Here is a 20149-nt window from a genome sequence, read left to right as displayed (position 1 = left end):
CGCTGTGATATAATTAGAATTTGCTACATTCTACCAAAAACAACAAAATTTCTGAATCTGTTGTTTCCCTCAGTGGCCCAAGGGAGAGAGGGCATAGACCTTGTGTAAAAATTAACAGAGATTCTTCACTGATTGTTCCTTAAATCACAGTGCTATTATCATCTCTGGAGGACCTAATTCTGTGTATGCTGAAGATGCTCCTTGGTTTGATCCAGCAATATTCACTATTGGCAAGCCTGTTCTTGGAATTTGCTATGGCATGCAGGTATGTCAGCAAATTTGTTTTGAAAGCTTACTTATATTTTATTCTGCTTGTGACTCATACTGTATTAGTATTTTCTCTCTTTAGGATATTTAGGATTAGTTGGATGAGATAACTTGCGCAAATATTACAAATATGTGAATTGCCAGACTAGTATGGCAGAACTGGCCTGATAGGGAATCTATTTCCAGAGTAGTAAGTATACTATTTCATGTAACAAAACACTGTCCATTTAAAAAAACCTTGGACATGCAAATTTACATAAAATTTTCAGAAATAGTACACAGAGCTCCTGTATACCTTTACCTAATACTCCAGTTGTTGACATTTTTGAACCGTTTGAAAGTTGCACACGTGATGCCCTGTTACTTATATTTCCTAAATATTAGGACACTCTCACTGCCTAACCACAGTACAACTATCCAGGTCAGAAAAGTTAACATTGACTTATTGTTAGAATCTAATCCACAGACTCCTTCACATTTCACAGTTTGTCTCATTAATATCCCTTATAGGCCACAGATCAGTCAGGACTATGTGTTGTTTTTAGTTGTTGTTTCTTTAGACTCTTTCAGTCTGAAACTTCTTCAGTGTTTCCTTCTCTTTCATGACCATGAAAGTATTTTTAAAAAGTATGTGTTAGTTATTTTGTAGAACATTTCCCGACTTTGGTTTCTGTGATGATTCCTCATTGTTAGATTCAGGTTATGAACTTCTGGCAGGAATATCACAGAATTGGTGTTGTGCTTCTCAGAGCATCTTATCAGGAGGCACACGGTGTGGATTTGTGGCATGACGGGTGATGTTAACTTGGATTATTTGATCAAGATGGTATCTGTCAGGTGTCTCCACTGTAACATTAATTAATAAGTATATGTACATTGGTTTTATATCAAAAGTAAGAATAGGCCAGGCGTGGTGGCTTATGCCTGTAATCCTAGCACTTTGGGAGGCTGAGGCGGGTGGATCACCTGAAGTCAGGAGTCCGAGACCAGCCTGACCAACATGGGGAAACCCCATCTCTATTAAAAATAGAAAAATTTGGTCAGGCGCAGTGGCTCACGCCTGTAGTCCCAGCACTTTGGGAGGCCGAGGCAGGTGGATCACCTGAGGTCGGGAGTTTGAGACCAGCCTGACCAACATGGAGAAACCCCCGTCTCTACTAAAAATACAAAATTAGCTCGGTGTGGTGGCACATGCCTGTAATCCCAGCTCCTTGGGAGGCTGAGTCAGGAGACTCGCTTAAACCCGGGAGGTGGAGGTTGCGTTGAGCGGAGATGGTGCCATTGCACTCCAGCGTGAATGACAAGAGGGAAACTCCTCAAAAAAAAAAAGTAAGAATAAGTAGGGACTTACTGAGGTCTTGAGATAAGGTACTCTTCTTCTTTTCTTTCTTTTTTTTTTCAAATACTTTGTTTTTAGAGTGGTTTTACATTCACAGCAAAATTAAGAAGGTACAGAAATATCTTAAATACCTCCAACCGCTAAACATGCATAGGTTCTCCCATTATCAATATCCCACACCAGTGTTACATTTGATATAACTGATGAACCTGCATCAACACATCATTATTCCCAAAGTCCTTAGTTGATATTAGGGTTCATTCTTGATTTTTGTACATTCTATTGTTTTGGACAAATGTATAATGACATATATCTACCATTGTAGTATTATGCATAGTATTTTGACTGCCCAATCCTTTACCTATTCATCCCCCAACTCCTGGCAACCACTCAAATTTTTTTTATCATCTTTATAGTTTTGCCTTTTTCAGAATGTCATATAGTTGGAATCATCCAGTATGTAGCCTTTTCAGATTGGCTTCTTTCACTTAGTAATGTGCATTTAAAGTTCTTCCATGTCTTTTCAGTCTGGGTAGCTAATTTCTTTTTAGCACTGAATAATATTCCTTTGTATGGATGTATCACAGTTCATTCACTCACTTACCTATTCAGGAAGTGACAGTTTACTTACTCATCTACTAACATCTTGGTGACTTCCAAGTTCGGTAATTATGAATAAAGCTGCTGTGAACATCCATGTACAGGTTTTTGTGTGGACGTAAATGTTCGGCTTTTTCAGTAAATTCTAAGGAGAATGATTACTAACTCATTTTTTAAGAGTATGTTTAGTTTTGTAAGAAATTGCCAAAACTATGTTCCAAAGTAGGTGTACAATTTTCCATTTTATAGTAAAAGCCTCTTTTTTCCTTTCAGTGTTCTTTGAAAAGTGATTATGAATTTGACTTGGCAAAAAGAAAGATTTTTCCATCTAGTAGTCTTAGAAGAGCCTGCACCCTGATTGAGTTGAATGTTGGATATTGGCTGGCTTCTTTTTTTCTTTGTCCCAGGGTGTCATATATTTATGTAATTTACTGATTTTCTTTGTCGAGTACTCATTGTTAATCATATAGCACAACTTAAAATTATATTAAATGGTTGTTAGTATATTGAGAGGCATTGTAACTTCTCCTAAGGAAGAATCTCACAAGATATATTTTTAGGGCCTATTTAGAGTGAAATATGTCTGAAAAATGCTCCTTTAATTTAAGAGATAATGGCTTAGTGTTTCCCTGTTATGTCAGTTTCCTGATATAATTATAAGGCCAAATTGTTCTGTCATTCGATAGGATATCTTACAGCCAAAGCCAGACCTGCTGATGTTAAATGCATAACAATTTTTGCCTTTATTATCATCTGAACTTTTGTAGTAAGATAATGGGATATGCCGATCTTGGTTATTTGGGCAGAATTTGTCCTTCCATAAAATAAGGATATAGATGATGCCGTCTAGCTAATGTATTGTTTGTAAAGGGCTGCTACTTAGTAACTAGGTAGGGTAATTTTAGTACCTAAGTGTATACCTTTGCCCCCCATGACATTCTGAAATTTGAGCAATTTCAGTGTCTTATATACCATCTTTTCCCATTAACTGGACTCTCCTGACAGTCTTTCTAATTGCTTCCTCGTGATTCTTTGCTTTAGAAGAAAAATATCTATACTGCTCCCTTTTATATCTCTTACTGATTTACACCCCACAGCATAAAAAACAGAATATCGGTAGAGCTTTTGAAACTCTTTGTATGTCTCCATTCACATTCTTCTCTTCCTATCAGTGGCGACCAACTTTCCTGAATTTTATTATTCATTCCCTTTCTTTTTTTTATAGTTTTATACGTATGTTTATATTCCTAAATAATATATTCGTTTTGTTTATTGACCTATATATAAGTGAAGTCATACTACCTGTATTATTTTCAACTTTGGTTTTGAGATTCGTTCATGTTAGTACATTTTACTGTAAATTATTCATTTTCACTATTGAATTTGTTTGAATATAGCATGTTACTTTTACATTCCAGTGTTCATACTGTTGGCTTTCTAGTTTTTTTCTATTATAGACAATATTGCCATGAATATTTTTGTACTTGTTTTCTAGTGTTATACATACACAAAATTTTCTCCAGGGTAACTGGCAGTAGGAATACTGGGTCATAATGTACATTTTCAGCTTCACTAGGTAAATGATAATTTTTCCCCTCAATTTATGTTCCCACAACAATATATAAAAACATCTTCTGCTCTATATCCCTGCCAACCCTTGACATGATTAGATTTCTTTTTGTATTTTCTTATCTGCAAAGGTATTAAATGGGGGTCACATTGTAGTCTCAAAGTTAATTTTCCTTGTTATTGTAAGATTCATGTTTATTTGCCATTTGTGTCTGCTTTACTGTAGATACTTGTTCATTTTTATATTAAATTGTCTTTGTTATTGTGTTGTGGGAGCCTTTATATATTCTGGATACTAAACTTTTCCCAACTATATATTATTGCAGATACCTTCTGGATTGTGACTTGTCTCTTCACTCTTTATGGTTTTACTTGGCTTCTTTATATGCTCCCACAAGATTTTGTCCAATTATTTTTATTGGGCAGAATTTCCTTCTCTTTCTCCCTTCCCATTCTAAAACTTAGAAAACTTTGATATATAAGAAAGATAAGAGGATCTGATCTGATTGGGTGGTGGACCTGGAGTACTATATGGGTTTCCTTGAGGCAGTTAGAACCTTGGGGTTTATCAGGAATCCATACTGGCCATATACTTTGCTATGGCCCTTGGGCTGTAAAGAGACCTGAAGACAGGGAGGAAAGAACATAGTCTATTTTGATAATCACTCTAGTTTGAATGGACTGGAGTAGAAAATGAGGGGGAAGGTGAAACCAAAAATTAGACAAGGGTCAGATAAGGAAGTCTTGTGTTTAATATAAGGAACTTGGATTTTATCCTGTAGACCAGGCGTCAGTAAACTATGGCCTATAGACCAAATCTGGCCTGCCACCTGTTTTTGCCTGACCTGCAAGCAAAGAATGATTTTTTTACATTGTTAAATGATTGGGAAATTGAAAAATAATTATATTTTGTAATGTGTGAAAATAAAATTCAAGTCTGTGTCCATAAATAAGGTTTTATTGGAACAGTCACACGTATTTCTTTATAAGTATTGTCTGTGGATGCTTTTGAGCTACAGTGGCAAGAACTGAATAGTTGGTACAGACACAGGGCCTGCAGAGGCTAATATTTTTCTCTGGCCCTTTACGGAAAGTTTACCAACCCTTGCTGTAGATGCTAGAGGGCTAATGAAGAATTTAATCATAGACTAACATAATCATCTTTATACTGTAGTAGCTAACATTGGTAGGTCTCTAGAACATTGCTGGAAGATGGGCAAGACTAGAGTCAAGGGAACTGATTAGACCATAGCAATGTTTCTTAAACTGCATGTTAGTTAATGTGCTACAGTAAAGAGTTTTGTTTCTGAGTCTTTAGTTTGACAAATACTGTGTTAAACAAGTGCTAGCAGGTGTCTTTACTGCTGGAGCGAATGCAAACCTTTATTGTGGGACAGTGTATTGTGAATACCTAAAAGGAGAATGTAGAGGGCACCATTTGGTAATGGTTTTGAAGAATATGCTACTCTGAGTTAAAAGAATGAACATTTATTTAAGTCGTCTGTCTTATTTTCTGTCAGGGGCTGGGTCAACCTGCATTACACATTATTAAGGCAGATATCTTCTGATACCTGTTGTGGAACAGATGCACTGAGATGCGTGGGAGTGTTTATATCACTGCAGATTTAATGTTTGCAAAAATCTTGTGTATATTTATCTGAGGTGGGAAGTTTGGGACATGTAAATGATAAATAAGAAAAGAAGATTGATTAACAGGGGAGGTGCTGAATTGAAGAGACCATTTGAAATCAGTCTATAAGCTTATGGGACTTGAACAGATGAGCTTAACTGAAAGGCCAGATTTTCCTGCTTATCCCATCTCTACAGCACGGCCTTCGGCAGGCTTTCATACTGTTCCTTTGGAGCCAAAGATTTAAATAGCTTGGAGAAATTTATTGTCTAATTCTTGTTCTGGTATAAGGTTCTTGTTGTTTGCTGTAGCTTTTTCCAAACTCAGAATACCTTTTTTTTTTGAGACGGAGTCTGGCTCTGTCGCCCAGGCTGGAGTGCGGTGGCCAGATCTCAGCTCACTGCAAGCTCCGCCTCCCGGGTTTACACCATTCTCCTGCCTCCGCCTCCCAAGTAGCTGGGACTACAGGCGCCCGCCTCGTTGCCCGGCTAGTTTTTTTGTATTCTTTAGTAGAGACGGGGTTTCACTGTATTAGCCAGGGTGGTCTCGATCTCCTGACCTTGTGATCCGCCCGTCTCGGCCTCCCAAAGTGCTGGGATTACAGGCTTGAGCCACCGCGCCCGGCCTCAGAATACCTTTTAAAATGCTTTGAAATCAAACTCAAATGTAAGTAATTAAGATATCTATTTTTAAGCAGATGAAATCATTAAAGTACACTAAGTGGAAAATCTGCCAGTGTTTAACAAAACTTAACCGCAGGTCAAATTTTGAATCCAATTTTGTTTTATAACAATGCCTGTTAATAACTGTATAGTTATATATAACAATACCAAATGATCTACATTTATTAAACTCCTTTTATTTTGGAGATACAGATACATCAGGTGTTCTGAAAAGAAATAATATAAATTATTAAATCAGTATAACAAAATGGATATTTTTCTTTTGATTTCTATTAACATTAATTTTTTTCTTTGAACAGATGATGAATAAGGTATTTGGAGGTACTGTGCACAAAAAAAGTGTTAGAGAAGATGGAGTTTTCAACATTAGTGTGGATAATACATGTTCATTATTCAGGTATTACATTTTTAGATGAATAAGAACAGTAGTAATTAATTTAAAGTTGACACTGTTATTTTTCACAATTGGAGATTCTATAATTCATAAACAAAATTAAGGGTATAGTAGTGACCACAAATGTAATTGTCATGTTTGCCTTCCAGTTGAGTGTCAAGACAACATGGGATGGTGGTGATGTTAATAGGGAGTAAGGAAGGTATTTAAGAAATTTGAAAACACCTGTGCAGTTGTGGAACCCTATTTGGAATCATATATAGTGATATCAACATTTGTATTTTCCCTTTTCACTCTTTGATCTGTTTTTAAAGATTATTATTTTTCTTTTTCTTTTTTTTTTTTTTTCTGTTTTGTTTTCAAGACGGAGTCTTGCTCTGTCACCCGGGCTGGAGTGCAGTGGCACCATCTCAGCTCACTGCAACCTGCGCCTCCTGGGTTCAAGCGATTCTTCTGCCTCAGCCTCCCGAGTAGCTGGGACTACAGGTGTGAGCCACCACACCCGGCTAATTTTTGTATTTTTAGTGGAGATAGGGTGTCATCATATTGGCCAGGCTGGTCCCAAACTCCTAGACCTTGTGATCCGTCCACCTCGGCCCCCCAAAGTGCTGGGATTACAGGCATGAGCCACCGTGCCCTGCCGGAGATTATTATTTTTCAAAGGAAGATTAATAAAAAAGCCAAGGTTGCTCAAAAGAATTTTTTAAACTGAAGTTACTCATTGCCAAAATGAGTTTGAAAGGCAGTGCTTGTTCAGCTTCATAATGGAGAGGTATTGACACATACACTCATCCCTATTTCATGTGACTAATTTTGAGAACCATTTCAGGAATTTTGTTTGTGATATACCAGAAGAAGCTTTAAACATAAAGATTTGGTTAAGATTTGACATTTTTCTGTCTTTCTAGTTCTAAAATTCTGAGACTCTATCACAACCTATACTATTCCTAAACAATGATGACAACAACAAACCCCAAAATATCTTTTTGGCATTAATGTACTTTATCTTCTTGCTTTATTTTTAATTTACATTTTTATTCCTTAATATTATTTATTATTTATTTTGTAATTTAATTTATTTTTGAGATGGAGTCTCGCTCTGTTGCATGCCCAGGCTGGAGTGCAGTGGCATGATCTCAGCTCACTGAAACCTCTACCTCCCAGGTTCAAGTGATTCTCCCACCTCAGTCTCCCGAGTAGCTGGGATTACAGGCGATTTTTTTTTGTATTTTTAGTAGGGACTGAGTTTCACCATATTGGCCAGGCTGGTCTTGAACTGCTGACCTCAGGTGATCTGCCTCGGCCTCCCAAAGTGCTGGGATTACAGGCATGAGCCACCACACCTGGCCGTGCCTTAATATTATTTAATATTGAGTTCTTAGTCAGATTTTCCATAACGTAAACAGTATATTTTTATGGTTGATTTGTTTGAATCAGGGTCCAGAGAAAGTCTACACATTACATTTGATTAATGTTACTTAAATCTCTTAAGTAACACTTTCTTAACTAAGTATCATTCATTTGTTTGGCACTAGAGGTCCACATTGGTACAACAGAGTTGGGCAGTACCTAGTCTTTTAGAATTAGAAAACAGAGGCCGGGCGCGGTGGCTCAAGCCTGTAATCCCAGCACTTTGGGAGGCCGAGACGGGCGGATCACGAGGTCAGGAGATCGAGATCATCCTGGCTAACACGGTGAAACCCCGTCTCTACTAAAAAATACAAAAAAACTAGCTGGGCGAGGTGACGGGCGCCTGTAGTCCCAGCTACTCGGGAGGCTGAGGCAGGAGAATGGCGTAAACCTGGGAGGCGGAGCTTGCAGTGAGCAGAGATCCGGCCACTGCACTCCAGCCTGGGTGACAGAGCAAGACTCCATCTCAAAAAAAAAAGGAATTAGAAAACAGAATCATTAGTGTATACTTATTTCCAGTTAAAATGAAAGATTATAGGGTTTTTACCTAACTCTTTTGATTTTGTATCTCCTTACTCTTAAGCTGAAAATGTTGACTGCTAATTATATTATTTGTTTTAACCTACCATATGCCTGTATCTATACTGTACTTACAGTTACAGGATAATAGTTTTAGTACTGAGTCCTATTACTACTTACATAAGACTACCGAATGAAGTGTTAAGGTCAAAATACCTCTGTTCTTAACATAAATCTCAACAGATATATAATGTTGAAATTATTGTTCTATACTCTCTTGAAATTATTCCTGTGTGTCTGGTTATACTACCAACAGCATATATTTATTTGTTCTAGTTTCCTTCCAGTTTTTATGGATTGCCTTTTTTAAGATTTATCGTTTTTTATTGGCTTTATTTGTAATGGACATAATATTTGAATGCTAGCAGTATTCCATTGTCACTTTTTTTTTTTTCTGTTTTTCTAATCATGTATGGCAAGCTTGTGTTTCTAAAACAAAAGAACCCAGGAATCATGTTTTTAATTAAGATATTTGTGTGTTTTATTTTTTGTATGTTTAGGGGCCTTCAGAAGGAAGAAGTTGTTTTGCTTACACATGGAGATAGTGTAGACAAAGTAGCTGATGGATTCAAGGTTGTGGCACGTTCTGGAAACATAGTAGCAGGTGAAAATTCTAAAAGTTTTGCAGAGTTCATTTTAAAAACTTTATCTGAAGAGTAAGCATATGCTTCTGTATGAGGTACTCTTTGATTTTTCCTTTTTCTTCTGATTTTTCTTCTCTTTTTTAAAAGATAATGAATGTAGGATTAACTGTTATGAAGGGAATTTAATAATAAGAGGATTATCCAGAAGTCTCTCACTTACTGGTTTACTGGTTTGCTTTGAAATACTTTGAAAAATGTTCATCCTAATATAAGCTTCTCAAACATAAAACACTATACTTTTATGACTCAGGAAAAATTTGAGAACTTGCTGTCTTCCTACTATACTATATTCGGAGTTACTTGTCTTTATTCCTTTCTTAGGTATACATAGCCCATAGCACCCAAATAAGTACTCAAGAGATTTCCCTGAATTCACCAGGGTTGGCAAACTGTGACTTGTGGGTCAAATCTCGTCTTTTGCCTTTTTTTGATGTCCAGGAGCTAAGAATGATTTTTACATTATTAAAGGGTTATAATAAAATACAGGGACTGTATATGTTGCACAGAGCCTAAACTATTTACTCTCTAGTCCTTTGCAGAAAGTTTGCTGACCCATGCTCTTAAACCGTTTTGTTTTCTACTTTTTTGAGGAAGGGAAATTGACTTTCTGGCTGTTTGGGGTTTTGACTTGCTTACCTGAATAATGTAAATGGTCACTAATAGTCCTGGAAGTCAGTGAAAGAAAAAGGTGGGTTTATCAATAAAGTTCTCTTTGAGATGCCACAGCTAAATAATAAGTTGAAAAAAAGATTTGTCATGGATATGCTGAATTTAGTAATCTGCCTGCAGTTACTTAACCGACATTAGCATAGGAATGCTCAAGAATGGTTTTTATACTAAAAGGTTTTTCATAAAAAAAAGATCAACCATGGTAGATAGGCTTGTGTATTTTTATTCATCCAACAAACGTTTGAGTACTTATTATGTGTCATGCACAGTTCTAGGTGTCAAGGATTTAGCGATGAATAAAACAGGCCAGGTGTGGTGACTCTCACTTGAGGATCTGTGACTCAGCACTTTGAGAGACCGTGGAAGGTGGAGCTTGAGGCCAGGAGTTTGAAACCAGCCTAGGCACCATAGTGAGACTCCATCTCTACATAAAAATAATAAAAAAAAATTAACCAGGTATAGTGATGGACATTTGCAGTCCTAGCTACTCAGGAGGCTGAGGGAGAAGAATCATTTGATCCTAAGAGATCACGGCTGTGTTGAGCTGTGGTTGCGCCCCTACACTCCATCCTGGGCAACGGAGCAAGACCCTCTCTCTTAAAAAGAAAACAAAACCTAAAACCAATATAGCAAAAATTCTTGTTTAACACTGGAAAAAAGGGAAAGTAAACAATAAAGAAATACGGAATATGTCAGAGTCAGATAGTGTTTACATTGAAAAACTAAGGGGGAAGGGGATATTCTGGAATATGTATGATTAGGGTTGTTGCAATTTTATAGGCTATTCAGGGAAGGCATTCCTATAAGATGACATTGGACACGAAGAAAATAAATGCTAAGCTTTTTGGATATTTGGGGAAAGAGGAAACAGCAGTAGAGATCCTGGGTGGGTACCATATTTGAGGAGCAGCAAGGAATCCATGTGGTTGGAGCAGCGTAAGCATGACGGGGAGAGTGAAAGGTATAGAGAGGTAGTTGGATGCAGAACACAGGACCTTTTGGCCACTCCTATACTTTGGCTTTACTCATAGTGAGGTGGGGTTTTAAATGAAGGAGAGATGTGATCTAATTTCAGGATTAAGCTGTGATGAGGAGAAAATATACAGGGTGAAAGAGAAGCAAGAAGACGAGCTAGGAATTTATTGTAGTAACCAGGAGAGAGACAGTGTTGTCAGGATCAAGATAGTAGTGATTAGTAGTGATAGATGCAGGAAGAAGATAAAAGGGGAGGGTACCTGGAGAATCTCCCACCAGCCTGCCTACTGGGAGAACAGGGTGGAGCCACAGGAAGTTCTCACCCTTTGCAGGAGGGAGGAACCTGGCCTTTCCGTTCCTGTGTGGTGACCTGGGATTCAATCTGTGAGATGGGGGCCTGTTAACAGGAAGCCTTCTCACTTTGCTGAGAGATTTTTCCTTTTTTCTCAATAAATTCCATTCCTCCTTACCTTTCAAAGTGTCTGCGTGCCTAACTTTTCCTGGTTATGTGAAAACAACCCAGTTTTTTTTATAACAGTAGATGAGGAAGTTGTTAGGACCAGGTTTGCAGAGGTGGAAGTTGTCAGGACTAGGGTAATAGAGGTAGACGTTGTTAGGAGTGATTGGATTCTACTGTTTTGAAGGGAGAGACACAAGATTTGCTGTTAGATTGAATATGGAGTGAGGAAGAAAAAGTAGAATCAAGTTTTAACTCCCAAGTTTTTTGGCGTGAGGAACCAAAAGGAAAATGTTTCTAATTACCTGATTGGAAAGACCTCAGGAGTTTGAGTTTGCAATATTAAATTCAAGGTGCTGTATTAAACATCAAAACAAAGGTGCTGAATAGGCAGTTGTATATGTGAGCCTGGACTTCAGAGGAGAAAACTGGACTGGAGGTATAAATTTGGGGGTTTACCGGCATACAGACAGAATTTTAAGGTGATGAGAGTATGAGATCTCTCAGAATGTTTAGAAAAGAGATTTAAGGGCTGAGGACTGAGTAACTTCCATATATAGAGATGGGCAAGATGGAGAGGAACCAGCAAAGGAGATTGAGAAGGAATAGACAGTAAAATAAGTAAACCAAGAGAGTGGTATCCTGAGAGCCAAATAAGGTGTGAAGTACTGTGGTATAGTAGAATGAGTATGAGTTAGGGAGCCTGTCAGGCCTGATTTAGTTACTTAATTACCTGAGAGTTCATACAAGTTTCTCGATATCTCAGAGCTATGAAATAGGGGTAACACATGCACAGGTAAAATACCTAGCCTAACATCTATTGCCCCGTAGGTAATATTTGCTGGAAACACATTAGTCAAATAGGTGAATATATATTTGTGGTTAATAGTAGTCAAGAAAGAAACAGTATATTCTGACAAGTCTGATATGTGAGATTCTTTTAATATGAGAACTTGGTAGCTGTACAATGCATTTGAAAGCCATATGCAACATGAGAACCAAAATTGAATTATCAATGCACTAGATAGACAAGGCAACTGAAGTAACTTGGGTGGAGAGGTGAGAATACTGTTAAATAATCTCTGTGTGGGACTTAATGTACCGTCCTATAGCTCATTAATTGAATTGCTGTGTCAAGAAAGACCTTTATAAAGAAAGGTTACAGCAATGTAGTTTTTGTCTTTGTTATGTATTTATTTTTCCTATAGCTAAAAATCCAGTGAGATATATCAGTTTAAAAATTTATAGAGGAAGAAGGCTGTGTGTAGTGGCCCACACCCGTAATCCCAGCACTTTGGGAGGCCAAGGCAGGAGAATTACTTGAGCCCAGGAGTTCAGCAGGCAACAGGATAAAACCCCGTCTCTTCAAAATATTTAGAAATTAGCTGAGTGTGGTGGCACGCACCTGTATTCCAGCTACTTAGGAGGCTGAGGTGAAAGGATCACTTGAGCCCAGGAGATCGAGACTGTAGTGAGCTATGATTACGCCACTGCACTCCAGCCTGGGTGACAGAGCAGTAAATACCGTGTCTAGAAAATAAAATAGGCCAGGCTCGGTGGCTCACGCCTATAATCCCAGCCCTTTGGGAGGCCGAGACGGATCACAAGATCAGGAGATCAAGACCAGCCTGGCCAATATGGTGAAACTCTGTCTCTACTAAAAATATTTTAAAAATTAGCTGAGCGTGGTGGCAGGCACCTGTAGTCCCAGCTACTCGGGAGACTGAGGCAGAAGAATCGCTTGGACATGGGAGGCAGAAGTGGCAGTGAGCCGAGATCGCACCACTGCACTCCACCCTGGGCGACAGAGTGAGACTCCGTCTCAAAACAAAACAAAACACATGAAAAAAACAAATAAAATAAAATAAATAAAATAAAATTGGCTGGGAGCAGTGGCTCATGCCTGTAATCCTAGCACTTTGGGAGGCTGAGGCAGGTGGATCACTTGAGGCCAGGAGTTTGAGGCCACCTGGCCAACATATTGAAACCCCATCTGTACTAGAAATACAAAAAATTAGCTGGGCGTGGTGGCACACATCTGTAATGCCAGCTGCTTGGGAGCCTGCGGCATGAGAATTGTTTGAACCCAGGAGGCGGAGGTTGCAGTGAGCCGAGATCATGCCATTGCACTCCAGCCTGGGTGACACAGAGAGACTCTGTCTCCAAAAAAAAAAAAAAAAAAAAGAAAATTTAAACCATAGAGGTAGAGATTGTGAGAAATTAATTGTGGTTATTGCTTGAGTCTTTTCAGCATGAAAAAATTTTAATTTGTGACTCTTTTCTCTATAAAGGCATAGCAAATGAATCTAAAAAATTATATGGAGCACAGTTCCACCCTGAAGTTGGCCTTACAGAAAATGGAAAAGTAATACTGAAGAATTTCCTTTATGATATAGCTGGGTGCAGTGGAACCTTCACGGTGCAGAACAGAGAACTTGAGTGCATTCGAGAGATCAAAGAGAGAGTAGGCACGTCAAAAGTTTTGGTAAGCAATTTGTTATCTAGAAGTCTACAAATTTATATCAATAATGTTGGAATCCGGGAGCTAGAGTCCTCAACACAGCCCTTAAATGTTCTATAATTTTAGAGTGTTTTTCCAGTTACCATACATATCTTTGATATAAATAGCACTTTTAGGTAACTATTTAAGCTGATAGTGTTTATTTTCTTTTTTGCTTGTTTTGCTTAGTTTGATTTTTCATTTTACCCCGTAGGTTTTACTCAGTGGTGGAGTAGACTCAACAGTTTGTACAGCTTTGCTAAATCGTGCTTTGAACCAAGATCAAGTCATTGCTGTACACATTGATAATGGCTTTATGAGAAAACGAGAAAGCCAGTCTGTTGAAGAGGCCCTCAAAAAGCTTGGAATTCAGGTCAAAGGTATTGAAGAACCCCAGAAAAGTTAACTTACATGTTAGGACTTGTGTAATCAAATCTAGTCTTATGGTTTAAGTGAGCACAATTACAGTTTTCTCAGTATGCTCAAGGTTGAAAATGCTTTTCATTTTTACAATTACCTCTGTTGTAAGGGAGGTCTCAGTATAAATTTTTAAACTATTGATTCTGGTAATTTTATACATAGATTGATAAGTTAACATTTTCCAGCTACTGTTCAGTTCTCTTCTAGTCATTCGCTGTTAAAATTATCTTTTCCTGGCCAGGCGCGGTGGCTTACGCCTGTAATCCCAGCACTTAGGGAGATCAATCTGAGGTCAGGAGTTTGAGACCAGCCTGGCCAACATGATGAAACCCCATCTCTACTAAAAATACAAGGAATTAGCCAGGCTTGGTGGTGGGCGCCTGTGATCCCAGCTACTCGAGAGACTGAGGCAGGAGAATCCCTTGAACATGGGAGGTGGAGGTTGCAGTGAGCAGAGATCATGCTGCTGCACTCCAGCCTGGGCAACAAGAGCGAAATTCCATCTCAAAAAAAGAAAAAGAAATTATCTTTTCCCACTCTATTTCATGATATTTATATAGCATGAGGCTACCCAAACCCTCCTCAGGTATGGATATACAGATTATTTTGCAAACAGAAAAGCTTATTGTCGGAGAGGTGAAGATTCTATAGTTACTTGTTTTTTAAAGGGCCACTAATAAATTTCTTAGTCCTTAATAACATTTACTTTTGTAGATACCTTTTATACTTTTTAAAAACAAGGTGCGGGCTGGGCGCGGTGGCTCAAGCCTGTAATCCCAGCACTTTGGGAGGCCGAGACGGGCGGATCACAAGGTCAGGAGATCGAGACCATCCTGGCTAACATGGTGAAACCCCATCTCTACTAAAAAATACAAAAAACTAGCCGGGCGAGGTGGCGGGCGCCTGTAGTCCCAGCTACTCAGGAGGCTGAGGCAGGAGAATGGCGTGAAACCAGGAGGCGGAGCTTGCAGTGAGCTGAGATCCGGCCACTGCACTCCAGCCCGGGCGACAGAGCGAGACTCCATCTCAAAAAAAAAAAAAAAAAAAAAAAAAACAAGGTGCAATTGATAGATTGATAGTTATATTGATAGTTATAATGAAATGAGGTCAGTGGTTTAATGATACAAGTTATTGTACATATTATTGAATTAATTGGAATTGATACCAAAAGACTGAATAAAATGAAGACTTGTAGGTAAGCATGATGTGAACATGAGTCGATTTCTTTGAAACTTCTCTAAAATAACAGTAAAAGCATAAAACAGTGTAATACCATAAGGATGAGGGATAGAGGAGATGATAGCAGACAGATGCTTTCAATAAAATGTTGGGAAGTGGAAAGCAGATGGGTAGAGGTGGATTTTCTCTGTTTAAGCTAGGGAGGTCTCTCGCAGCATCCTGGGAAGGTCCCCAGTGGTATCTTCACATGGTCATATGTTTTTGTGAAATTTGCAAGTAAGATATTTTGATAATTTGTAGTTGTTTATTTTCTTTCAACGCTAACTTGTTCTCTGTTAGGTGGTGCTGGAATGGCCGTGGGCATTTTGAGATCAGGCTAAGACAAAGATGAGCTGGGGATGTGCTTAGTATGGGTTTAGAGGTATATATGTGATTTGCAATTATTTGTGTGTATAGTTAAGTACTTGGTAGCCATCCTAGTATAACTTAAGATTTTTAATATCTTATTTGTTCTCTTTCTTGAAGGAGGCCTTCAAAACTTGGATGTGTCCCTGGTAACTGACATAGCAGAATGGAGGAATTCACAACCTTGGGGTGGGGTGGGAAGGAAGGCAACAAAAAGCAAGCTGATTTGTGCTGTAGACTTCTGAGGAGGCTCAGGAATTTGAAGCATTGGGTTCTTTTTGGGGCATTGGTCTCTGGGTTAGCCTAAAATGGATTAAATATCTGAGAAGCAGATCCTTTTCCTTAGCACAGGAGCAAACTGCACTCTCCTTGCCCATCGGAACACTGTGGATATATTCTCTAGAGGGGCTAAACAAGAGAGGTTCTGGACTTGAGCCTACTAATACCAGGCATAGTTAAGCAAGATGGAGGTAAGACTCTACATTAAGAACAGGATTAAGTAAAAGTCTCTATGCTGAATGGCAACTCCCTTTTGCTACCACTTCTTCTGTTCAACTGCCAGAATGCCAATAGGCAGGAGAGTAGATGTCTTCTCTGGGTAGTTGACCAGGTTCAGGAAAGACCTACAAATTCACTGGCTTTTCCACAATGAAATAGCAAGCTGCCTTGTTGTCTTACAGTGAAGGCCTCCAGTAGCTAAGTTTTATTAGCAAATAGAGATCTTAGTCAGTTTTTAGTTTCCTGTCGTTAAATAAAAAGCCAAGGATTGTTAAACGTGTGTTCATAAATATCGGTTTTACAAGACACTAGTGTGTGATTCCAAACGACTTTGTTTAGGAATCAGTGCTTTTGACTCCTTTGGGGCTATGCTTCTTGCTGTGGCTTTTGGTTGTTGCTCTGATGAAGCACTGAACAGAGGGAAAACAATCAGCATAATTTTATTTTATTTTTTTTGCGGAGTCTTGTTCTGTTGCCCAGGCCAGAATGCAGTGGCACGACTTTGGCTCACTGCAACCTCTGCCTCCCAGGTTTAAACAATTCTCTTGCCTCAGCCTCCGAGTAGTTGGGATTATAGACATGTGCGACTATGCCCAGCTAGTTTTTGTGTTTTTAATAGAGATGTGGTTTTGCCATTTTGGCCAGGCTGGTCTCACATTCCTGACCTCAAGTGATCCACCCAACTTAGCCTCCCAAAGTGCTGGTATTACAGGTGTGAGCCACTGTGCCAGTCCTAATCAGCATAATTTGTGATGTCATGGCCCTAGATCTAAATGCCAGGAGATTCTCACAGAAACAACATTTAATGAGTGCCTGTATCTGAATTCTTTTACTCAGGATGTATTGATAGTTCTTTTTTTATTTATTTGTTTTTATTATTTATTTATTTATTTTTTTGAGATGGAGTCTCGCTCTGTCGCCCAGGCTGGATTACGGTGGCACGATCTCGGCTCACTGCAAGCTCCGCCTCCTGGGTTCACACCATTCTCCTGCCTCAGCCTCCCCAGTAGCTAGGACTACAGGTGCCCACCACCACACCCGGTTAATTTTTTTGTATTTTTAGTAGAGATGGGATTTCACCATGTTAGCCAGGATGGTCTCGATCTCCTGAGCTCATGATCTGCCTGCCTCGGCCTCCCAAAGTGCTAGGATTACAGGTGTGAGCCATCGGGCCTGGCCAGTAATTCTTGAATATTGATAGTTTATTGAAATTTGTAGGCAGATTTAGGGGAGATCAAAGGAACCATGGACTGTTCTTCAGCCTGGAAAAGAAATAACTTTTCTTTCTGTAGTTTGACTTGTTATTTTTGATTAAAAAAACATGTTATACCAATTTAAACTGCTTCTCCCCTTTCCTCTAGTGATAAATGCTGCTCATTCTTTCTACAATGGAACAACAACCCTACCAATATCAGATGAAGATAGAACCCCACGGAAAAGAATTAGCAAAACGTTAAATATGACCACAAGTCCTGAAGAGAAAAGAAAAATCATTGGGGATACTTTTGTTAAGGTACCTTTGTTTTTAATATCCTCAACATGTACTGTTTTTGATGTGAATCTTTGTATTTGTTTTTCCTTGTCACTATATCAAATAACGAAATTTGCTAATTTTTTCCTTTTTCTTATGTGGCTGAGAGTTTTACTGTATATTGTCATTATATTGATCAGTAGAAACTGTTTTTTGTTTGTTTGTTTGTTTGTTTTATGAGACAGAGTCTCACCAAACACGGAGTATCACCAGGCTGGGCTGGAGTGCAGTGGCACAATCTCGGCTCACTGCAACCTCTTCCTCCTGGGTTCAAGTGATTCTTCTGCCTCAGCCTCCTGAGTAGCTGGGACTACAGGTGTGCACCATCATGCCCAGCTAATTTTTGTACTTTTAGTAGAGACGGGGTTTCACCATGGTGACCAGGATGGTCTTGATCTCCTGACCTCATGATCCGCCCGCCTCAGCCTCCCAAACTTCTGGGAATACAGGTGTGAGCCATCACGCCCAGCTAACTGTTTTATGTTTTAATAAACACGTTTGCTTACATTGCCAGACTGTTATTTTAACTTTTTAAGAATAGATGTCTTCAGCTGATCATAGACTTTAATTCATTGGTTATCTCAATGGCTAATTTCAAGCTCTTGAATGGAATGTTCACATACCTTTGTTTTGTTTTTTGGAGGCGGAGTTTTGCTCTTGTCACCTAGGCTGGAGTACAATGGTTCACTGCAACCTCTGCCTCCTGGGTTCAGGCGATTCTCCTGCCTCAGCCTCCCGAGTAGCTGGGATTACAGGCATGCACCACTATGCCCAGCTATTTTTTTTTTTCTTTTGAGATGGAATCTCGCTCTGCCTCCCAGGCTGGAGTGCAGTGGCGCAATCTCGGTTCACTGCAAATTTCGCCTCCAGGGTTCAAGTGATTCTCCTGCCTCAACCTCCTGAGTAGCTGAGATTATAGGCATGTGCCACCACGCCTGGCTAATTTTTGTATTTTTAGTAGAGACGGGGTTTCACCATGTTGGTCAGGCTGGTCTCAAACTCCTGACCTCATGATCTGCCTGCCTTGTCCTCCCAAACTGCTGGGATTACAGGTGTGAGCCACCATGCCTGGCTGCTAATTTTGTGTATTTAGTAGAGATGGGGTTTCATCATGTTGGCCAGGCTGGTCTCGAACTCCTGGCCTCAAGTGATGCACTTCACTCAGCCTCCCAAACTGCTGGGATTACAGGCATGAGCCACTGTGCTTGGCCTCACGTACCTTTTTGAATCATGTTAAAGGACACGTTCATAAAGGAGTTAATTTTGGGGGTTGGTGGATTTTATTTTCTGGTCAATATTTCTAAAGGACTCTAGGAGATTTAGCTGAAAGTATAAACTTTTGCTTTTAAAAAATTTTTTCTCTTACAAGGCTGTTTTACTCCTGTTGATTATAGATTGCCAATGAAGTAATTGGAGAAATGAACTTGAAACCAGAGGAGGTTTTCCTTGCCCAAGGTACTTTACGGCCTGATCTAATTGAAAGTGCATCCCTTGTTGCAAGTGGCAAAGCTGAACTCATCAAAACCCATCACAATGACACAGAGCTCATCAGAAAGTTGAGAGAGGAGGTAAAAGTTTATGAGAACTTTTTCATACAGTAGATACATGGAAGGTCTCCCTTTCTTCCCTCCTCTTCCCTCCTAACATTTACAGAGTTGCACAGCCATCACCACATCTAATTTTAGAACATTTTCATTACCCTAAAAAGGAACCTTATACCCATTAGCAGTCACTCCTCGTTCTACCTGTTGTCATTGTCATCCTGCCCCCACTCCCCAGCTCTTCCTTTCCTCCTTTCTTGCCAGCCCTAGGCAATTACCAACTAATAATTTATTTTCTGTCTCTATAGATTTGCTTATTTTGGACATTTTATATAAATGGAATTGCACAATATGTGGTCTTTTTTTCTTTTTTGAGACGGAGTCTCACCCTGTTACCCAGGCTGGAGTACAGTGGCGCGATTTGGGCTCACTGCAAGCTCTGCCTCCTGGTTTCATGCCATTCTCCTGCCTCAGCCTTCCGAGGAGCTGGGACTACAGGCACCCGCCGCCACGCCCGACTAATTTTTTTGTATTTTTAGTACAGGCGGGGTTTCACTGTGTTAGTCATGATGGTCTCGATCTCCTGACCTCATGATCTGCCCGCCTCGGCCTCCCAAAGTGCTGGAATTACAGGCGTGACCCACCGCGCCCAGCCAATATGTGGTCTTTTATGACTGGCTTCTTTTACTTTACTTACCGTAATGTTTTCAAGGTTCATCCATGTTGCTGAATGTATCAGAACTTTATTCCTATTTATTGCCAGATAATATTCCATCTTATGGGTATAATGCATTGTATTTATCCATTGATCAGTTGATAGGCTTTTGGGTTATTTCCACTTTTTGGCTGTTGTAAGTAA

The 20149-nt window shown here is 39.3% G+C and overlaps 1 protein-coding gene across 2 annotated transcripts in view; it reads left to right on the top strand.

The window, feature by feature from the left end:
* The window catches only part of GMPS (guanine monophosphate synthase), a 78114-nt gene that overhangs the window by 31787 nt on the left and 26178 nt on the right, over positions 1-20149 (top strand). For both annotated transcript variants that reach the window (XM_033203471.1, XM_033203479.1), the window contains exons 3-9: positions 151-265; positions 6388-6485; positions 8972-9075; positions 13508-13701; positions 13931-14096; positions 17580-17731; positions 19144-19317. In XM_033203471.1, the coding sequence (XP_033059362.1) occupies positions 151-265; positions 6388-6485; positions 8972-9075; positions 13508-13701; positions 13931-14096; positions 17580-17731; positions 19144-19317 (1003 nt within the window). The remainder of the gene's footprint in view (positions 1-150; positions 266-6387; positions 6486-8971; positions 9076-13507; positions 13702-13930; positions 14097-17579; positions 17732-19143; positions 19318-20149) is intronic.

This window comes from Trachypithecus francoisi, unplaced genomic scaffold (assembly GCF_009764315.1).
Source record: "Trachypithecus francoisi isolate TF-2019V2 unplaced genomic scaffold, Tfra_2.0 Lachesis_group0, whole genome shotgun sequence".
NCBI lineage: Eukaryota > Metazoa > Chordata > Mammalia > Primates > Cercopithecidae > Trachypithecus > Trachypithecus francoisi.
The sequence above is the reverse complement of the archived record's forward strand: the minus strand, read 5'-3'. Positions and strand labels throughout refer to the sequence as shown.